General features: G+C 39.0%; 1 protein-coding gene across 1 annotated transcript in view; it reads left to right on the top strand.

Moving 5' to 3' along the window:
• The window catches only part of LSG1 (large 60S subunit nuclear export GTPase 1), a 45,348-nt gene that overhangs the window by 18,746 nt on the left and 4,951 nt on the right, over nt 1–21,651 (top strand). Inside the window, exons 6-13 of the mRNA XM_007948026.1 lie at nt 6,154–6,214; nt 7,715–7,891; nt 10,715–11,140; nt 13,182–13,283; nt 13,425–13,568; nt 16,931–17,054; nt 18,619–18,698; nt 19,515–19,688. Coding sequence (XP_007946217.1) covers nt 6,154–6,214; nt 7,715–7,891; nt 10,715–11,140; nt 13,182–13,283; nt 13,425–13,568; nt 16,931–17,054; nt 18,619–18,698; nt 19,515–19,688 — 1,288 coding nt within the window. The remainder of the gene's footprint in view (nt 1–6,153; nt 6,215–7,714; nt 7,892–10,714; nt 11,141–13,181; nt 13,284–13,424; nt 13,569–16,930; nt 17,055–18,618; nt 18,699–19,514; nt 19,689–21,651) is intronic.

The raw sequence follows: 21,651 nt of genomic DNA, 5'->3' as shown, positions 1-21,651 counted from the left end.
CATTTACCTCAGGTAGATACACTCCTTGGAGAGGACAATCATGGGAGAAAGAAGGGCTGCTTATGCACAGGGAGACAGCTCAGGGGGCAGGAGTACATGGAGGGATGGACACTGGGAAGAGGTAACTATGCAGAGGAAGTGGGAGGGGAGCTATTGCATTGTGGCAAACTGGTCGGTGTCGTGAGACAAAGTATATGTGAACTGCTGTATGGAAAGTGAATTTGCTCTGTAAATCTTCACCCAAATCACAATAAAAATAAATAAAAAACAAAGGTGTTCTGAGTTATTTTCAGGAACACCATAAGTGAACCTTATGCTAGAAATGATATTTTTTGATTGAGAACCTTCTGTCTGCTTTACTGAACTCCATCATATGTACCCAGTAAGAACATTAGCAAGCAGGATGCTTTAATTGGGATTTTTGAAAAGAATATTACCACACTTAGTATTGTTACTAAGAAAACTGAACTTTGATTAAACTTATAAAAGTCACTTACATTCCTTTTTAGGGTGAGGAAAATGTTCTGGAATTAGATAGTTGTGATGGTTGCACAATTTTGTGAAAGTATTAAAAACCACTGAGTTGTACACTTTTGAAAGGTGAATTGTATGGTATGTAAATTAAATCTCAATTTTTTAGAAAGTCACGTACATGGTCTCCCTGCCCACCAAAACTGCTTCCTCAGGGGCAGAGAAAGAACTATTGGACTGAAATGTGGGGAGGCCATAATAGCAAGACAACTTTCTAAGCCTAAAAAACATAGATGTTTATAGCTGGTTATCAGCCTCCGTGCACACCCCTTTATTCTCAGTTACTCCTGAATGGGGCTTAGGAGGAGCCAGTTTGGTTCTTGTGTTGAGCTATGGAGCAGAGTTGGCTAATCTCCCTTCAGCAGTTGAGGGTATATTTCAGTGGAGAATGTCTGTTTTCTTATTTCCAAAGACATATGGTAATGAGCTCTGAAATATTGTGATCTCAACCTTGAGGGAACACCATCATTTGTATACTTAATCCTAGTTTTTATTTTTGTTTTAGATTTACTTATACTCCCTGTTCTTTTCTCTTTCCTCTCCTATTTTTTATTTATTTTGGTTTCTGACTTTGGTGTAAGAGGGCTTCCTCGAATGTTGTTGTTGTTGTTAAGTGCCGTCAAGTCGTTTCCGACTCATAGTGACCCCGTGCACAGCAGAACGAAACATCACCCAATCCTGCGCCAGCTCCACTATCCTTGCTATACTTGAGCCCATCGTCGCAGCCACCGTGCCAATCCATCTTGTCAAAGGTCTTCCCCTTCTTCATTGACCCTCCACCCTACCAAGCATTACATCCTTCTATCTTCCAGCTCTCACATGCATAGGAGGCAATTAGAAATATCATGGCTTGTGTCGGGTGCACCTTAGTCCTCAAAGAGACATACTTGCTCCTCAGCACTTGAAAGAGTTCCTTCGCAGCCAACCTGCCCAGTGCTACACGTCGTCTTATGTCCTGACTGCTGCTTCCATTGGCCTCGATTGTAGAACCAACAACGTGAATTCTTTGACAACCTCAGTCTTTTCTCCATTTATCGTGATGGTGCTTATTGGTCCAATTGTGAGGATTTTTGTCTTCTTTATATTGAGATGTAATCCATACTGCAGACTGTGTTCCTTAATCTTCATCAGTAAGTACCTCAAGTCATCCTCACTTTCAGCAAGCAAAGTTGTATCATCAGCATATCTCAGGCTGTTAATGAGTCTTCCTCCAATCCTGATGCCACGTTTTTCTTCATATAGTCCAGCTTCTCAGATTATTTGCTCAACATATAGATTTAATAAGTATGGGGAAAGGATACAACTGTAATGCACTCCCTTCCTGATTTTAAACCATGTAGTGTCCCCTTGTTCTGTTCGAACGACAGCCTCCTAGTCAAGGTACGGGTTCCTCATGAGTACAATCAAGTGTTTGGGAATTCCCATTCTTCTCAATGTTATCCATAATTTGTCATGATCCACACAATCAAATGCCTTTGCATAGTCAATAAAGCACAAGTAAACATCTTTCTGGTATTCTTTGCCTTTAGCCAAGATCCATCTGACAACAGCTATGATATCCCTTGTTCCACATCCTCTTCTGAATCCAGCTTTCACCTCTGGAAGTTCTCTGTCAATATACTGCTGCAACCGTTTTTCAGTTATTTTCAGTAAGATCTTACTTGCATGTGATATTAATGATATTATTTAATGATTTCCACATTCTGTGGGATCACCTTTCTTTGGAATGGTTACAAATATGGATCTCTTCCAGTCAGTTGGCCAGGTAGCTGTCTTCCAAATCTCTTGGCAAAACCGAGTGAGTGCCTCCAGTGCGGCATCCATTTGTTGAAATATCTCAGTGGGTATTCTGTCAATTACCGGAGCCTTGTTCTTTACCAATTCTTTCATTGCAGCTTCTACTTCTTCTTTCAGTACCATTGGTTCTAGATCATATGCCACCTCCTGAAATGGATGAAGATCGACCAGTTCTTTTTGGTACAGTGACAGTGTATTCCTTCCATCTTCTTTTGATGTTCCCTGCATCAATCAGTGTTTTGCCCTTAGAATCTTTCAATATTGCAACTCGAGGCTTAAATTTTTTCTTCAGTTCTTTCAGCTTGGAAAACGCCAAGCGTGTTCTTCCCTTTTGGTTTTCCTCAAATGTCTAGTGTTATTTGTTGTCTCCATATTTCAAGAACTGTGCATTACAAAGCTGATTGCCATGTCAACCTTTTTAGGTGGGCCTTGCCAACTGGTAGGCTTCACTGTAAGGTGACTGGCAGTGATCAGTTTTATTTTATTGGAAAACCCAGAGATATTAGTCTATGTAAGTCTTTTGCCTAGGGCCAGTCAGTTCCTTATAAAAAAAAAAAAAAAAAAAGAAAGACTCTCCTGCCAGGAGCCAGGGCTAAAGGAAGTAGTATAATGCAGTGAGGGCTAGGCATCCTCACACTCAGTAGGTGGCCTTACCTTCACTCCTCCTTTCTTCAGTTTGGTACCTGTTGTATACCTTGTATTGTGTCTGATGCAGTTCTCCATAATAAATCCTAGCCTTCTGCCATTAGGATGAGGGAGGGAGGGAGGCTGTGGAGTGGATTATAACTACACCTGGCTGAATAGAACGGGAGGGGACCTGAGAGTCCAAGAGCTGCCTACTCACACTCTCTCTAAAACATCCCTGACTTGAGTCCTTTGCCTTCATAGCTATCTGGTGCTTTTAATCCTGAATTGCCTTCTGGCTCATTCTGAGGCATGAGCTGGCTTGCTTCTCTTGATATCCCCCTCTGCAAGCACTTGGTATTCAGCTTTCTTGGTTCTGCTAATTCCTCCATCTGATTTCAATCTTTCAGATGTGAGTTTGCATTTCTTATATGCTGTTCTTGTCCATTTATCTTTGTCCTGATGGGTTTCAGCCTTTATTTTCCTGTTAGTAGGTTTTGAAAAGGAGCAGAGGTAACCATGTGTGTTTAGTCATCCATGTTTAACAGAAAGGCCCTTTGCATGCTTTTTATGCCCCTGAATAGACATTGGTTTCATCAGAGTGAGCGTAGACTTCTTGAAAGTTCTAGCTTCTATTGGATTGTAGTATTGCTCTGTTATTTGTGTTATGTGTTATGTGATATTTCCTCATTTTATGATAGACTGTTTCTAACTCAAGGAATGTTGTTTATATGGCGTAGAAGTGATTCTGAGTTACACAGAAATATTATTAATGACGTGACTATTGCCACATCTTTTAACAGAAGTATTTATTGGTGTTTTCTCTGTAGCAGATGTCTCCTGTTTGGTATCAGGCTAACTAAGCCATCTGCTTCTTCAATTTCAATAGTAGTTACTAGAAAAGATTTGATACATAACATGTGATTGAAATGCAGGAAACTGCTAAAGCACTGAGAGCAGAACACTGTATTCCAGGAAGATAAGCCACTTCCATTGTGTTGCACAAATCCTTCCTGGTATATAGTTGGCTCTTTGTGCTGCATCCTAATTCAGCACATGAAGCAAGGTATTTAGAAATGTCTTCTTACTGGTGTTTCTAAGTTAATTCTTTTTAAATGTTTGCTAGGCAGACATAATGTGTAGACCTTGTGCTGATTTATTAGGCTTTCTCTATTTTTGCATTTACTATTGAATCCACTCCTCGGAAGGAAGGTTGGGCAATCCTACTTCTGTAGTGATACTGCCTCGGAAACCCAAGGAGGGGTCGCTATGAGTCGGGGCCGACTCGACGGCACATAACAACAACAACATTGAATCTTCACAGTTTGAAAGTGACAGGTACCACCTTAAAGAATGAAATATTGGGGCCCACTTAATTAAACAAAACAAAACCAAAATCATTGCCATCAAGTCAATTCCTACTTATAGCAATCCTCTTTGGGTTTCTGAGGCAGTAAATCTTTAAGGAAGTCGATTGCCCAACCTTCCTTCTGTGGAGTGGTTGGTGGGTTTGAACCACCAACCTTCTGGTTAGCAGTCAAATGCTTTATGTACTACGCCACCAGAGCTTGCCAACTTAATTAGAACACTTTTAAAAAAAATTAGCAAGTCTGAGTTCCTTTCAATTACACGATTATACTGAAAATTTAACTATTCTGAAAATAAAATTCCCTTTTTAACTAATTGTCAAAAGCCCTGCCCTAAATTTAATTTAATTTAATTTAATGCATTTCCTTGGTGTTCAGTATAGTTACAAAGGTACCTCAGAGAAAGCTGGTTAACCAAGTATGGGTTTTTGGAATACTCTGCTGTTAAGTGGTAGTACTTTTGGAAATCTAATTTTCTTCTAGTATCAGTTATAACTCACCTTCATGACATCTTCCCTAGCCAGAGAGGCTGAACAAAGTATCCTCCCAGAGAAGTGAAATCTTTATTTTCCTTGCCATAAGCTGCAGAAAGTTTTGTTGCTACATTTTCTTAGATGTGGTGGAAGAAGTTGGACTCATTGTATTTTCGTATGGCAACTTAAGTTGATATTTTGCTGCTACATGTTTTTGCCATTTAAACACATTCTTGAAACCATGGATGATTGTTTGCTAGGTGTCTGTTTTCTCCTTTGTCAGCCTTGGGTTTAAGTAAGATACTGGCTTCCATAGTGGCAGCTGTCAACAACCAGTTTATTATTAACTGTTCTTTTGAGGCCTTAACACAGAGTATATAAATCAGGAACTAAATTCAGTAGACCTCACCTTGGATTGAAGTGTTTGGAATACTCTTACCTCACCAGGAGAATTTAGTAGAAAGTCCAGCAATGAAACTTCCTCTGAGCTCCTCCAGGCCATACTAGAGCAGCAGAATGTTAAGATGAAGAACATGGCCTCTGGTCCACATTGCCTAGACTCACGTTCCAGATCTAGCACTTATTAGCTGGCCAGCAAGTTACTTAGCTACTCTTAGTCTCAGTTTCCTCAAACATAAGCTGGGGATAATTGTACCTAAAAATGTTAAAAAAAACGTGTTTTGGTTACCTGGTGTTGCTCTGACAGGAAATATACCACAAATGGGATGGCCTTAACAAACAGGAGTTTATTCTCTTAAAGTTCAGGAGGCTAGAAGTTGAAGTTCAAAGTGCCAGGCTCTAAGGGCTGGGTGAAAAAGCTCCTCAGCCTTGGGCTTCAGCTCTGCCTCCAGCTCCTGGCCCACTGAAACTAGAGGTGTTTCTTCACTCAGACAGCTGCTGGCTGCTAAGGCTGAGAAGCCCAAGGTTAACAAGTAAAAAGGCACAGTCCCAATGTTACCAAACCACATAGCAGACCATTAATTTAGGTCCATTTTAAGTCCCAAGGTCAGCAGAGCATGGCACGCTGCTGAATAACGACACAGCTACGTGCAGGGTCCAAGCGTGCCATAAGCTTGAGACCACATCCCAAAGGCAGCTACTTAGCTGCTTGTGGTAGATCCTACAATGGAGTTGATTGCCAGTCTCATCATGGGGAATAACTGCCACCAGCTGCCCAGCCACTCAACCAGGCCCAGCCAAGTTGACAAACATAACTACCACAGTATGGAAAGTGTTTGCCTCCATTGCCATTAGTATATGGTCAGTGCTCAGTGCTTTCACTGACAACAGAATGTCCAGTGAGTGGTCCTAAGGTTGTTTTTTTTGTTTTGTTTTTGTACTGTCTTATGTTTGTTTTTCAGTGATATTGTGGTCCAGATAGTAGATGCTCGAAATCCACTCCTGTTTAGATGTGAGGATTTGGTAAGTAAAGTTTGACAAGATTCACACTTAAGTCCTTTGAGCAGAAGTGAGAGGACAGCATCACTCACAGAAGTAACTCTAGTCAGCATTCTGTCCTGTCCTTTAGCTTTGTTTAATTAGGCCCTGGTCTCCTCCAAAGGTCAGGAGCTTGCATAATGCCACTGTTTAGACAGATGTTTTTTCTCCTCAAACAATTGTATTTGTAGGAAGGCTCAAACACTTAGAAAACATGGACTTTCTAACTTCTGATTTAGAAGCCACTTTGTTAATAGACATTTGCCAGTGTTCCCATTTTTCAAGAGATACCAATCAAAGTACCATTTTACTCATTATAGCATATTCCTAGTCCACTTTTTATCCATTCTATTAGTTTCTCTTCTTACATCCTGGTTAGTACTCATAAAGGAAAAAAAAAAAAAAACTCACTGCCATCGAGTCAGTCAACTCATAGTGACGCCTTGTTGGGTTTCTAAGGTGGTATCTCTATGGAAGTAGATTGCCCAGTCTTTCTTCCAAGGAGTGGCTGGTGACTGGTTAGCAGTCAGATGTCTTAGGCTCTATGCCACCAGAGATCCTTGGTTAGTACTCATAGGGTTTTACAAATCAACTAAGTTTTTAAAACATCACAGGGAGCAATAGCTAAGGTGTGAGGATCACATGAAATAATGTAACACTGGAATTAATGAAACATTAGCATTCATGTGAGGTATCGTATTTCTGTTTAAAGGTCACAGTAATAATAATACAGATTGTTCTTAAATCCACTGGTGAATAACTAAAATTTTAAGGGTGAAACTGTGATGAAGTCAGCTTTTATACTTCTGCTTCTTAATGAAGAGCTATAATTGGAAATTGATTTCAATTACTGAGTCTTGTGTTCCTTTTATGCCTCAGAGATAACTTTTTACATTTAAAGATGAGACTATTATTAGGCTGTTCTCACTTGACTGAAAAATAGTCACTGCTGGCTATCAGATCTCTTGGTTATGCAGTTGTTTGCTTTGAAAGAAACAATTCTGCTTTAAAGAGAGTACATTATTTAAAGAACAATGGCCCTGTTATACTTCCATAGGGCAGGAAAACATTACTGATACACTTTCCAATTTTTTAAGTTAAAAGTATTATTATTATATGTGCCCCAGTGCCCTTTCAAAGCTTAATAAAAGGACTAATAGAACATACCAGGATTACAAGTCTTTGAATTAAAACTCACTGCTGTCAAGTCATATCTGACTCATAGTGACCTCTCCTTGGGCTTCCGAGGCAGTATCACTACAGAAGTAGATTGCCCAGTCTTCCTTCTGAGGAGTGTCTGGTGGGTTTGAACCGCCAGCCTTCTGGTTAGCAGTCAAAGCTTAGGCACTAGGCCACCAGAGCTTAGGAAATGATTTAAAACTGGAAGCAGTGTAAACTACAGTCATTAGCTAGAGAGCTTTAATAAAATTAGCCTAATTTTTGATTGTTTGAAGAGACCCTTCTGAATATCTTTGTCTTGCTTAGGAACGTTACGTGAAAGAACTAGATGTCAATAAAGAGAATGTTATTTTGATAAATAAGGCTGACTTGTTGACTGCAGAGCAGCGGAGTGCCTGGGCCTCACACTTTGAAAAAGAAGATGTGAAGGTTATTTTCTGGTCAGCTTTGGCTGAAGCCATTCAACTGAATGGCAACTCAAAGGTAACCTGGGGACATTCTGCGTTTTAGGGAGGAGGATTTGGTTTCTGATTACTATACTTTGTGTTTTGGTTTTTTCTCATTGTAGATTTTGGGGATTAGCTTTTTGTTTTTGGTTTTTAAGTGTTGTGATAGGACAATTTACAGAAAAGTGAGTCATAAGGTTACTTTCTCTATGATTGTTAAGTCTACATCCCTATTGTTATTCTAGACACTGATATTAGCTGTATCATTTTTAATTTAAATTTTAGACAGGAAGTGGTTTAGGAAATTTCATAATGACTTTGTAAATTGCGTTTAAGAGAAGTCAGAACAAAAGAGTACACCTTGTCAAGACTTGATCAGAATCTCTTGGCCTTATTTTTTTTGAAAAGAGAGAAGTAACTCTAAATTTAAGCTATACCAAATTATTTTCTATATATTTAACCAAAGTTTATAAAAACGGTTTGGAGTTTATTTTTATTTTCTAATTTAAATACGTTAAACTAATTTCCAGAGCTGAAAGCGACATTAAGAAGCAATATCTTTTTTCCTGTCCTCCTCCTTTCTTTTTATCTCTATTTGCCAAACATCTGTTGTCTGTGTGCTAAGCTGCGTGCTGTGTAACACCTTCCCCTCCATGGTTTAGTGAGCTCTAACCTCTGCCTCTGAACAAATTCCTTCCTCTACCCCCTAATTAATGATCATATAGTCTCTCTGTGACAGCTTTAAGTGATAGGGTTTTGGAAACCAAGTGACTCATTCTATTTATCTTTAAATTTAGGAAGTTCTTCCATTCAGTGAAGTTAAGTTTGCCTCCCTCATGGTATGGTCTGAGTTCTTTTCTCTGAAGCAGTAATGCCCTTGTATATAAACAGCCTTTTCATGTTTAATGACTCTTCCTATGTCCCTTTAGTTCTCTCTTCTGCAGACTATACATTTTCTGCTTTACTATTCATCATAGACATGATCTGTCTCTGGGTTAACAATGTATGGTTTAGGGAAGGCAGTCTTTTTACCTTTTTCAAAGTTAGTCACCATTTGCTCCTCTCACATCTTCTAGAACCTCTGCTGTTCTCCATGATTTCTAAGAAAAAAAATCAGCTAAAGTTGTAATATCTGTAGTTTGGATATCAAATTTGAACTTATTTTTAAAATATTTTAATATTTGCTTGTTTTCTCACCTGAGGCTTTGATACTTCCTCTGCAGTTGTTCAACCTCTTCTAATTTTAAAAATGTAAAATGCTTTCTTTTTTTTCAAGAGTACCTCTGCTTTCTCTTGACCATCTGTTAAATTGCATTGTGTTCCCCAAAGAATTGACTTTTCCCTTTTTATTTTTCACATCCCTACTGCAAAGTCCTTTTCTTGTCGTTAGCATTATTTTGAACCTGCTTCTAAGACTAGTTTTTCTAATAGATGCACATGTTCTGTTCACATTCTTGTTTTTTATGTTTCTTGTACATTTTAAATATGATTTAGTAGAGCTTATAGGGGACACTGATTTATTCATTTATATATTTTTTTAAATTCATTGCTCATGTGTCATAAAATTTTTTTCAAATTTTATGGTTCTCTTGAAAGCCATGTTTCTTTATTGAGTTGCCAGGCATCATCATGAAATCATACCTATTTATCCTGACATTTTATCTTTATTTTCCTAAACTTTAGGGTACACATTTGATTGAATTCATTGTGTCCTCTTATCACTCATTCTAACCCTGAATTATTTGGAAATAATGGAAGATTTGTATCATTTCCAAATCCCAGCCAGTTCACTTTGCTATTAGTAGAGATTCCGAAGAATTAGCATATACATGAATGGTAAATAATTTTAACCTTTCTCTTTCCTAAGTTGATTGTTATAAAGCAGGGCTTCAAACCAATTCTTCCAAGTTCAGTTTTGGCCAACAACATGAAAGCAGAAGAGACTTGAATTTGTAAAATGTGGGTGTACTAGAACAGTAACCAGAATGGGAAACATTACAGGTCAGCGCCCTGCAAGAAACTTATTCTCCCTCTTAGAAAAACAAAGGCACCGTGCACATTACATAGCAACCAAATCTCTTGATGCTCACAGTAGGAAACAACGGTATCTGGCTCAAAGATGGCTGCTAATCATCCCTCTTGGAATGTGTGTCATTCACAGTCCTTGCAATAATCCAGTCTCCCACATCAGGCTCCTGAAAGAGCTCACTGCGTCTCTTCTAAGTCTCCCATTCTAGGACTTCAACCCATTTCAAAGCCTTGTTTTAAAGATTTCCTTAGAAATCTTTAATTACTAAATAATTTCTATGTGTGGAGTTGTGTCGCTCCTACATTTCACACAAGAAGCTGTATTCCAATGATGCTTCATTTATTAAAGGCAATTGCCATACATTAGCAGTTTCCTTTGAACTCGCAAAATATAAATGTAATTTAAGGTTAAATGACAAATCATGCCTTTCCTGCTTTGTGCAGAGAGGAGAATGTTAACATTTTATTGTTGATGAGAAAGGCTTTGTTTCATTCTTCAGTTTATCCTAAGATAATGGATTGCCGAAGAATTCACCTTAACCTTAGAATTTTTCTCTTGTTTACTTTAAAGATTTATTTTAAATTACAGAAGCAGTATGATGCTGAAATAATAGAGAAATGTGTGCCCATTCCAACGGTCACTGCTATTTATAGTTGGTTGTGTATCCTTGTACTGAAAGGCTTTACATCATCTCTTCTATATTCACCTTTTACACTCTCCTTCATAACTTTTTTGGTCCTCTGTTCATCCTATATAATCGACTCACTGAATTTTATCCCTAGAAGAAAAGTACATACATCTGAACTTTTGTGGTTTCTGTTATCTCATTAGGAGCAAGTCAATGGAGATGCTGGAGAAACTAGTATGACTGAGTTTGAAAACTTCAATTTTGATGAGGCTGAAATTTCATACGATGAGTCTGAACACCTCCCGGGCAGAGATTCTCCCTCACTTCGTAAAGGTGCCTCCAGTGATGAAAACAGCAGTGAGTATGAGGACTGCCAGGAAGAGGAAGAGGAGGAGGAGGAGGAAGATTGGCAGACATGCTCAGAAGAAGACAGCAACCTTGAAGAGTCCCATGGCCAGGATGGGAGGGGAAGCTGTACTATAGGTTCTGACACTCAGGGCAGGAAAGCCCCACAGAAAAGACTAACACACAATTTTAGCCATCTGGTATCGAAACAGGAATTACTGGAGATCTTTAAGCAGCTACACACTGGAAAGAAGGTGAAAGATGGACAACTTACTGTTGGACTGGTAAGATAAATTATGTCATGAAATGATTGCCATTATGTGATCTTCGTTCCCTGTTTTTTGGCAGTTGCACTGAGACCAGTTGGGTTTCTAGCATCATGGAGAATATTATTGCCCTCTTGTTGCCCAGTGGCATTGTGGAAGTTGGCAGTGTGACATTCAGAGCCCAAGCAAGAATGAACTTTTTCAAGGGTTATACTGGTAACCCTCCTGTTCATATTAAATATCTTTACCAGTCGTCTTCCAATTCAATTCTTCTCATCCTGCAAATTGCCAATAAAAACTAGTATGAGGAAGCTTTTGATGTTATTGTCAGACTTCCAATCCAATGTTCTTACCTTCTTTTATAGACTTCCACTTTTCTGCCCCATGTAGGCTCATCATCAACTCTGTAGTCTAAGCACAACTTACTTACTGGCCTACTATTTTCTTCTGTAGGCTTTTGGTATCCTATGATCCTTTGTAAGAGCCAACTTATTTTCTAAGTCCATATATGGGTGAATCCCAACATCTTGGGTCCAGGCAAAATGTGGTGGTGGTGGTGTTATTTGCCATCAAGTTAGACCCAACTCATAGCGATCTTTCCTTGGGTTTCCGAGGCAGTATCACTATGGAAGTAGATCGCCCCACCTTCCTTCCAAGGAGTGGCTGGTGGGTTTGAACTGCCAACCCTCTAGCAGTCAAGTGCCTTAGGCACTACGCTACCAGAGCTCTTTAACTGCATGAACACTAAGTATCAAAGTAGGGGGAGGGTAATCACATTCCTAACTACACAACCCTTATTCTAAAGGTGGCTGTAAAAGTGCCCCAAACCCCAGGGGAATACAGCATGGCTCCTGATAGCTTCATCTTTAGCTAAAGAAAAGTAAGATGTTAGGAAAAGTGTTTACTATAAAGATCTTCTGAGAGAATAAAATAGGAGATCCTTGCAGGTTTAAAGTCTTCCAGCTCTCAAGTTACCCACTTCAAAAATCTATTGCCATTTAGCCGATTTCAACTCATAGCGACCCTAAAGGACAGAGTAGAACTGCCCCATAGGTTTTCCAGGCTCATCTTTCCCTGCAGAGCAGCTGGTGGGTTTAAACTGCCAGCCTTTTGGTTAATAGCCACGTGCTTTAACTACTGTGCCACAAGAGGTCCTTCCTTAGTTAAAAGGGTATACTTAATGGGTAAGAGGCATGCTTACAAGTAACATACATTCAAGATACACGAAACATTATGAGATTATTAAAATTAGTTGACAGCTACCTGAAATCTCTTTGGAGGAGGTTGGACCTTAAAGTGTAATGTGAAGTTTTAACAAGTGACAGAAAGGAAGGGCATTCCAGAGAAAGAAAATACAACCATTTAAACATAACAAAAGCTCATGGTTTGTTGTGTAATGGCATATGATTAAGTGTGACTGGAGTCTGAGGAGTGGTGAGGGTTAGGACTTGAATGGTGGAAGTACATGCTGTGTTTTGTAATAGAGGCAGAGATTTTACATTCAAAGGAGTAAGTATTCATAATCTTCCAGTTGGCATTGCTGGGGGGTTCTTTAAATCATGTAAGAGAGGGAATTAGACTTGGAGATACGAAGAAAAATCTGAGAAAAAAGCATAGAACAAGAATCAAGCATAGTATATGATTTGAGGAAATAGCATTAAATAAGCTTGCATATCATTTTATTTGATAACTTCTTTTGTTCCTTTATGTAAGCCTGCTTGATCTGATGCAACTTGAAATTTCAGATTTATTGATAACCTTGGGAGGAGGGAAGAATGGGCATTATCTTATCCTGAACCCAAGAGTAATTAAAGAGCTTATTAAATCAAGTCATTTTGCCATATTAATTTTAAGCCACCAAGACAGAAATTTGCTAGTAAATTATCAAAAATTAAAGCTACTTAATGTTACAATTATTTAAAATTTCTGTCTTAAACACAGAGCATCTCCTTCCAAATTGACCAGACACCTTTGCCACTGTTGTTGCCATTTACTTAGTATCTTTGGATCTTTGATAGATGTACCTTTGACTTTTCAGTAACTTCTGAGTCTCTTCTAGGTGGGGTACCCAAATGTTGGTAAGAGTTCGACAGTCAACACCATCATGGGCAATAAGAAAGTGTCTGTGTCTGCCACACCTGGTCACACCAAGCATTTTCAGGTATTTTTGCAACATGGGCTCTCGTATTTCCTTCTAAGCTAGTTCCTCTGGGGTATTTTATGCAGTTCTTCATCACTCACATGCTGCTCTTCTGTCTTTCATATGCTGTATGCCCACACAGATCTCTTCCTTGTCTTCCAGACTCTGTATGTGGAACCTGGCCTCTGCCTGTGTGACTGCCCAGGCCTGGTGATGCCATCCTTTGTCTCTACCAAGGCAGAGATGACTTGCAGTGGAATCCTACCAATAGACCAGATGAGAGATCATGTCCCACCTATATTATTAATATCCTTTCTGCTTCAGAAAGAATCTGGTTGTTATGTGTATGTTAGGGCTTCAGGTTTGATTTGGATATTGCCTTGCACCAGCATTTGATGGATTCAGGTCTGATATCTTAAGAATGGAGAAGCTAACCACTGTCATCCACTTGGAAGGGGATCTATGTAGGAGATCCTGGATAGAGAGGGAGAACATTGTGGAACAAAACTCAAAATCATTTGGAGGAAAAAAAAGGGGGGGTGGGGACCAAGTTTGCTGGTCCGATAGAGCCTGGTAGAACCACTGAAACTATGGCCCCTAGCTGCCCTTCAGGTCTGGAATTGAACCCACACCTGTGGTTTCCAGCCAAACGAAATACAGGCATATGAGTTAAACATTTACCTCATGTAAATACACACCTTGGACAGAACAATCATGGAAGAAAGAAGGGCTGCTTATGCACAGGGAGACAGCTCGGGGCAGGAGTGCATGGAGGGATGGACACTGGGAAGAGGTAACTATGGGAAGGAAGTGGGAGGGGAGCTGTTGCATTGTGGTAAACTGTGGTCAATGACATGAGACAAAGTATATGTGAACTGCTGTATGGAAAGTGATATTGTGACAGTGCTGTTGACAGACTGAGTAACCTTGGAAAACTTGCTTAACCTTGCAGAGACTCTTTTCTAATAAAATAGGGATAATAATATCTACCTCATCATAGTTAATTGTGAGGATTTAATAATTGTAGTTAACATTTGCCTCAGGAAATGTTAAAGCTATATGCCAGCCACCTTTAACAAGTAAAGCCAATCTTCTATATCCGTGGGTTCTACATCCACAGACTGAACCAACCATGCATTGAAAATATTCACAGGGAAAAAAACATTCCAAAAAACAAAATTTGAATTTGCCACATGCTGTGCACTGTGCTGAGTCAACACAAATGAAGTGGCGTGTAGGCATATGGATCAATAATGCTGTAGCTCCCGACATTTCACAGATCCTCATTCTTTCTCCAACACTTGTTTGAGCTTTGTGTACCTGGCGTCTCATTCATTCCCTACTTGTGTGCACACCTTGTGAAAAAAATGGCTCCTAAAAGACAATTAAGTGATCAGAGCAATTCCTCTAAGGCTAAGACAGAGATAAAGTGCTGTTTACATAGCATTTATATTGGATTAGGTATTATAAGTAGGAGCTCTGGTAGCTTAGTGCCTAAGGCACTTGACTGCTAACCAGAAGGCTGGCGATTCAAACCCACCAGCCACTCCTGGAAAGGAAGGTTGGGCAAGCTACTATAGTGATACCACCTCGGAAACCCAAGGAGGGGTCGCTGTGAGTTGGGGCTGACTCGACGGCACATAACAATAATAACGAGATGATTTAAAGTATATGAGAGGATATGTATATATTATATGCAAATATTACACCATTTTGTATAAAGGACCTTAGCATCTGTGGATTTTTGTATCTGCCGGTTGTCCTGGAACCAGTCCCTTGCAGATATCAAGGGATGGCTTTATTACTAATTCTCAAAACGACCCTTGAGGCAGATAGTGCTATTATTCCTGTATTATTCCCAAATTTATTCTTACACTTGAGGAAGCTGAGGCACAGAGAAATTAATTGCCTGAGCTCTTATGGTAGATAAGGAACTCTGCTACTTCTCAGCAGCATCTTAGGATAGTACCTGGTGTGAAATAGGTACTCAGAGATAGATCTGTTAAGATCTTGTGGCCAGCTAAGTGGATAGCTTTGTAAGTGGGGTAAAATTCCAGATCCTCATAGTTCTTGACAAGAGCCTTAATGACTGCGTTTAAGGCCACAGCTTTTTTTCCCCTCAATTTCTGTTTTCTCTTTGTATAAGAAATAGTAAGACTGACTTTATCCGGAATAAACAATATATATGTAAAGTGAGATATTATGAAGTGAGCATATATATATATTAGTTCTTAGACTGCCGTAAACTTACACAGAGCAACACGGGTAGATCTCAAAACATACATAGCACTTTTTTTTTTTTTTTCAAGTGCATTTTATTGAAATATAATTTATGTACAGTGAAATACACAAAACTAAAGTGTCATGGGTTGATGCTTTTTGAGTGCAGTGTTCCCTCCCCTCCCCTTGCACCCCTGGTAACCAACAAAGAAAGTTTCCTTCCATATATAAACCTTTCCTTGGTTTTTTACAATAATGAAGTAATACTATATTTGTCCTTCTGTGATTAAGTTATTTCATTCAGCATAATGTCCTCCAAGTTCATCCATGTTATGTGGTGTTTTGCAGATTCTACGTTATTCTTTAGTGTTGCATAGTATTCTGTTGTGTGTAAAAACATACATAGCACTATTTTTATAAAACATTTTTATCTTATAAAACAATATTCATAGATACATGTTTATATAGAAGTATGAAAAGTAGACTGAAGGATACACCACAGAAACCATGTTTGCTCTGGATGAGGGTAGGAACTGGTATAAGGTTTTAAGTTTAAATTTTTAGTGTAATTTTGATATGCCAAATATATTGTTACTCTGAGGAACACAGGTGTCATGTTTTTTGTGGTTTTGGGTTTTTGTTTGTTTGTTTGTTTTGTTTTTTGTATTTTTAAGTTTCTTTGTAGCTAAATAAGCAAATGTGTATTGAAAATTTACTGCAAGCCACATTCTGGGTTAAGTATTAGGGAAGGACACAGGCATAAATCAGCCACAGATCCTACCTCTGTGGAGCATTCGGTCTGTGGGGGACACAGGTTTGTGCATAGAGAGATAACTATGATACAAGGTAGAATGCTATCAGTGCCTTTTAAAAAAAGTACAGATATATACTGATGAGTCAAAGGAAATGATAATCTCTCAGATAATTGTAGGAGTTAGAAATAAAGACTGTCTCTGAATTAGGGTCATCTCACAACTTTATAGTTTACATAGAATCTTACTTTTCAAGGTTAAAAAAAGTCATCTCCAAGCTCTATTTCAGAGATTATTTTCATGATTATTATTTAAAAGGATTCATTTGGAAGTAATTATTGATCCATAAGACTTAGTTTAAAAGAAAAAGAAACTAAGTCTTTTTAACTTAAATATTTACTTTTCCTTTGTTGTTGTTAACGTCCCATCGAATCATACCCGACTCACAGCGACCCCTTCTTGGGTGTCCGAGGCAGTATCACTACGGAAGTAGATTGCCCCATCTTCCTTCCGAGGAGTGGCTGGTGGGTTTGAACTGCTAGCCTTCTGGTTAGCAGTCAAGTGCCTTAGGTACTATGCTACCTGAGAAAAAAAAGTGTCATAGAGGAGCTGTATTTTGAAATGTTGAAATATTGTGTCAGACACCATGGGGAGGAGGCAGTCAATTCAAGGGAATCGATTTCTTGACAACCTTACGTTTGCCAGAATATTCCAAGACATGTTTTAGAAACTACTTACGGAATTACTATCATAAAGCCTAGAGAGGATGAAGACCCTCACCGACCTCCAACCTCAGAAGAGCTGCTGACGGCTTATGGATGTGAGTTATGATTTATTTTAAAGCATGATCAGCATATAACAAAATAGTTCATGAAAAGTAATACTCTGCAAAGACACAAATTCAGAAATTTTCTCTAGCATTTCTCATGTCATCTTTTAGGGTTGATATAGTGTCTTCCAAGTAGCTAACTTGGTAGGTTTCAGGATTCAGCAGTAAATGAAAGAACTGACTGCCATCTGAGTAGTAGTTTACTTCAGTATATTAAGTGCTTGTTAGGGTTAGAAAAGGACATGCTCTGTATTCCTTTCCCTTTCCCCAGGTCTGTTCTTTTTTTAACCTTCAAGGTAGAAATGAGATCCCTGAGGAGCCACATGTCTTTCCCTAGAGGAGGCCTAGATAAAGCAGTGAGTCTTTAAGGTTTTTCATATAATGCTCTCCGATAAAATCAGGGTAAGGTTTGTGAAAACAGGATGAACATACAGATCACCGTCTACAGGTCCATGAATAAAGTCTCTGACAATTAAGTTCAAAAGAAATTCAGTAGAATAGATTCTTAGAAATAGATTTATTATACCATAGGTTGCACATGTCTTAATTAGAACAGACATTACCAGATTACTTTCATTTTGATTTGTACTTTGATTATTCAGTGGAAAGGCCTATTGATGTACTTCAAAAAAATCGGCCATCAGAAACCCTGTGGAGCACAGTTCCACTCGGAACACACATGGGGTCGCCATGGGTTCAAGTGGACTCAGTGGCAACTGGTTTTTGGGACTTTAATTGCTGGGGAAGTTGAGCATCTTTCCGTGGCCATTTTTATTTTTTCTAGGAATCACCACCTTTTTCTATGAGTGATTTGTCTTTCTGTGTGATAATTAATGTAAGAGTCCTTTTGTTACATGAGTTGCAAAAGTTTTTCCCATTTATGTTTATGTAGGGTTTCTTTAGCCCTACAGAAGTTGACAATTCTAATAGGGTTGTTTTTGGTTTTTTTTTTTTTTTTTTTTTAAAAAGATAAAACTTTTCCTGTATTTTTTTAACTGTTACATTCTTAATTTGCCTAAACTTATTTTTGTACATGAAAAGAGCCAGCATGCAGCTGGTATGTGCAAGAGCTGCATTTTCAACCCAGCTCTCTGCCACAGCCCATGGTCTTAACGACTGTTCTCTGCTATTTTCTTCTAATTGAGTTAGTATTCAAAGGGTCTTTGTTTTATATTTGGGAAACTGGGGGGGGGGGGGCACAGTGTTAGAAACTTACTCTAATATTTTGAACTTTTTAGTAATATTGATGACACCATTCATTCTATCAGTGGTCTCTTAAGAATAAATTTTTAAAGTCAAGGGATGGAAGAAGTAATTGAAGTAAAGAGAAATTGAATGTGTCTATCAATTGAATGTAATACTGGGTTATTGTTCACTTGGATTAGCAAATTTTTTATGCTAATCAATGTATTATCTGCAATAAGTACATTTGAAAAAGAAAGTAAGGATGCATAGTAAAAAGACCAATTTCCATAATTTGAATTGTTTTGTTGTGATACTCTGTCATGTGATATTCTGTCATCTAACTTAGAATTTGCAAAATTTATTTTCACAGATATGCGAGGATTTATGACAGCCCATGGGCAGCCAGACCAACCTCGATCTGCACGATACATCCTGAAGGATTATGTCAATGTAAGGGAACCCTGCTCTTGAGTAAGCAGGTCTTCTTTTTTTATATTGTGTGTTTTTAGATATAGGTAACTTGCTAAGTTACAGAGGAGGTATTTTCCTGTTGAGATGGTGTTATAACTGAGGTGGTATTGATCCAAGGGAGGCAGCATCATATAAATTATGAAACTTACAATGTATCATGATAGGAGTGATAAAGAGGTAGTTCTATATCTATTATCATTAAAATAACAAGTCTATGACATTATTATTCCCTTTTTACAAAAGATAGTATCACCAAGTTGAGGTTTTCCTCATAAGTAAAATGGGGTTAATAACAGTACCTACCTCATTATTATGGAGATAAATAAGAACAATACATGTATATAAAATTTTAAGTTCAGTGCCTGACCGAAGATTAACAAAACCACTGCCATTGAGTTGATCTGACTCACAGTGATGCAATAGGACAGAGTAGAACTGCTCCATAGGGTTTCCAAAGCTATAAATCTTGCAGACTGCCCTTACTTTGTCCTGCAGAGTAGCTGATGGGTTCAAACGTCTGACCTTTTGGCTCACAGCTCAGTGCTTAAGTACTGCACCATCAGACCTCCTCCACGAATGCTAGGCTGAATAAATAGGAAAGGAGGGAAAGGGGCCTGTACCTGCTCTGAAGGCTCAGCGTTTGAGGGGCTATTTTAGTCATAGAAGACAAAACGGCCCTTTTTCAGGAAGCTGCACCACAGGGTACCTGGCTGGAGACACCTCCTCTGAGCACGTTTTCTTCTTCCTGGTCATACAGGTAGCACATACACATTTTTATCATTCATGTCTTTGTAGGGTAAGCTGCTGTACTGCCATCCTCCTCCTGGAACTGATCCTGTGCTCTTTCAACATCAACACCGGCAACTCCTAGAGAACAAAACAAACAGTGGTGAAGTAAGAATGCAGCCAGGCAGAAACAAGAAAGCAGAGCAGATTGAAAATATAGTTGACAAGACATTTTTTCATCAAGTGAGTTTTAAAGTTTTTAAACTTTGATCCAACACATTTATTTTATATATCAGCTCAGTTAAGATACTCACATACTGTACAGTTCACCCTTTTAAAATACACATTCAGTAGTTTTTAGATATTCACAGAGGTGTACACATATCATCCTTATATGGTTTCAGTACATTTTCATGCCCCCTAAAAGAAACCTCATACCCATTAAGCAGACACTCTCATTCATACCCTCTGTCAATCCACTTTTGGTCTCTATAGATTTGCCTCTTCTGGGCATTTCATATAAAAGAAACCAGAAAACATGTAACCTTCAGTGATTGGCTTCTTTCTCTAACACAGTGTTTTCAAGGTTCATCCATGTTATAGCATCTTCACTAATTCGTTCTTTTATATGGCTGAGTAATACTCCATTATGTGGACTATCACATTTTGTTTATCCATTAGTCAGTTGATGGACATTTGGGTTGTTTCCACATTTTGGCTAATATGAATAGTGCTGCTGTGAATGTTCATGTACAGGTTTTTGTGTTGACATGCATTTTCATGTATTTGGGGTATATACCTAGGAATAGAATTGCTAACTGATAAGGAAACTCTCTTTTACCTTTTGAGAAACTGTCAGTCTGTTTTCCAAAGTGGCTGCACCATTTTACATTCCCACCAGCATTGTGTGGAGGTTCCAAATTCTCCACATCTTGAGTGACACTTCTTGTGGTCAGTCTTTTTTTATTACAGACGTTCTAGTGGATGTGAAATATCTCACTGTGCTTTTGATTTGCATTTCCCTAGTGTTGATACTCTTTTGTGTGTGTGTGTGTATGTGTGATTTGGGTGAATATTTACAGAGCAAATTCACTTTCCATACAGCAGTTCACGTATACTTTGTCTCATAACATTGACTGCAATTTACCACAATGCAACAGCTCCCCTCCCACTTCCTCCCAATAGTTACCTCTTCCCTGTGTCCATCCCTGCATGCACTCTTGTCCCCTGAGCTTTCTCCCTGTGCATAAACAGCCCTTCTTTCTCCCATGATTGTTCTCTCCAAGGAGTGTATACTCCAGGTAAATGTTCAGCTCATGTCTGCCTTTTGTTTGGCTGGAAGCCACAGGTGTGGGTTCAGTTCCAGACCTTAAGGGCAGCTATGAGCCATAGTCTCAGTGGTTCCACCAGGTTCTGTCAGACTAGCAAACCTGGTGTCCCATTCTTCCCCATCCCCTCAAATGATTTTGAGTTATGTTCTACATTGTTCTCCCTCCTTTCCAGGATCTCCTGCATACTTCCCCCTCCAAGTGGTTAACAGTGGTAGCTGGGCACCATCTAGTTCTTCTGGTCTTATAGTTATATAGACTGTGGATCACATGGTGTATCAGTAGCTAGGACTAATTGTTTCCATGAATCTTTTGTTTTCTTTATTCTTCTTTGCTATGGACTAGGAGAGACCCATCATTGCTTCTTGATGGCTGCTTGCAAGCTTTTAAGTTCCCAGTCACTACTCGCCAAAGTAGGAGGTTGAACAATGTTTTGTGTAGTATGTTATGCCAGTTGAGCTTGATGCCCCCTGTGGCTATGGTCTTGCGTGCACAGGTTCAACTACAGTCCCTGTGGATAGCTGGCTGTGACCAAGAAGTAACCATAACCCTGTCCCCTGTCAGCTCTACTATACACCTGGGAATTAATATCATACAAATACACTTCTAGGACCATTGTCTGGCAACCCTATACATGGTTTTGGGTACATTGCCCGCATCATGGACATACCTAATAGTTCAGCCTGTCCACCCGTCTATCTGCCTGTATACCCATGTTTGCCTTCACTGACAACACAGTACTGTATGTGCAAAAAAGTTCATCTTTGTTGTCTGTACCTCCCATATACCTCTCTATGTCTTCCTCTTCCTCAGTGCCACCATGTTGATCACTCACATTTGGTACATTGCCCTTCTCTTCACCCAAATCAGTACTTATC

The sequence above is a fragment of the Orycteropus afer genome, unplaced genomic scaffold (genome assembly GCF_000298275.1).
Source record: "Orycteropus afer afer isolate SDZICR_OR568_19922 unplaced genomic scaffold, OryAfe1.0 scaffold00198, whole genome shotgun sequence".
NCBI classification, from domain to species: Eukaryota; Metazoa; Chordata; class Mammalia; order Tubulidentata; family Orycteropodidae; genus Orycteropus; species Orycteropus afer.
This window is presented reverse-complemented; position numbering and strand designations above follow the sequence as displayed.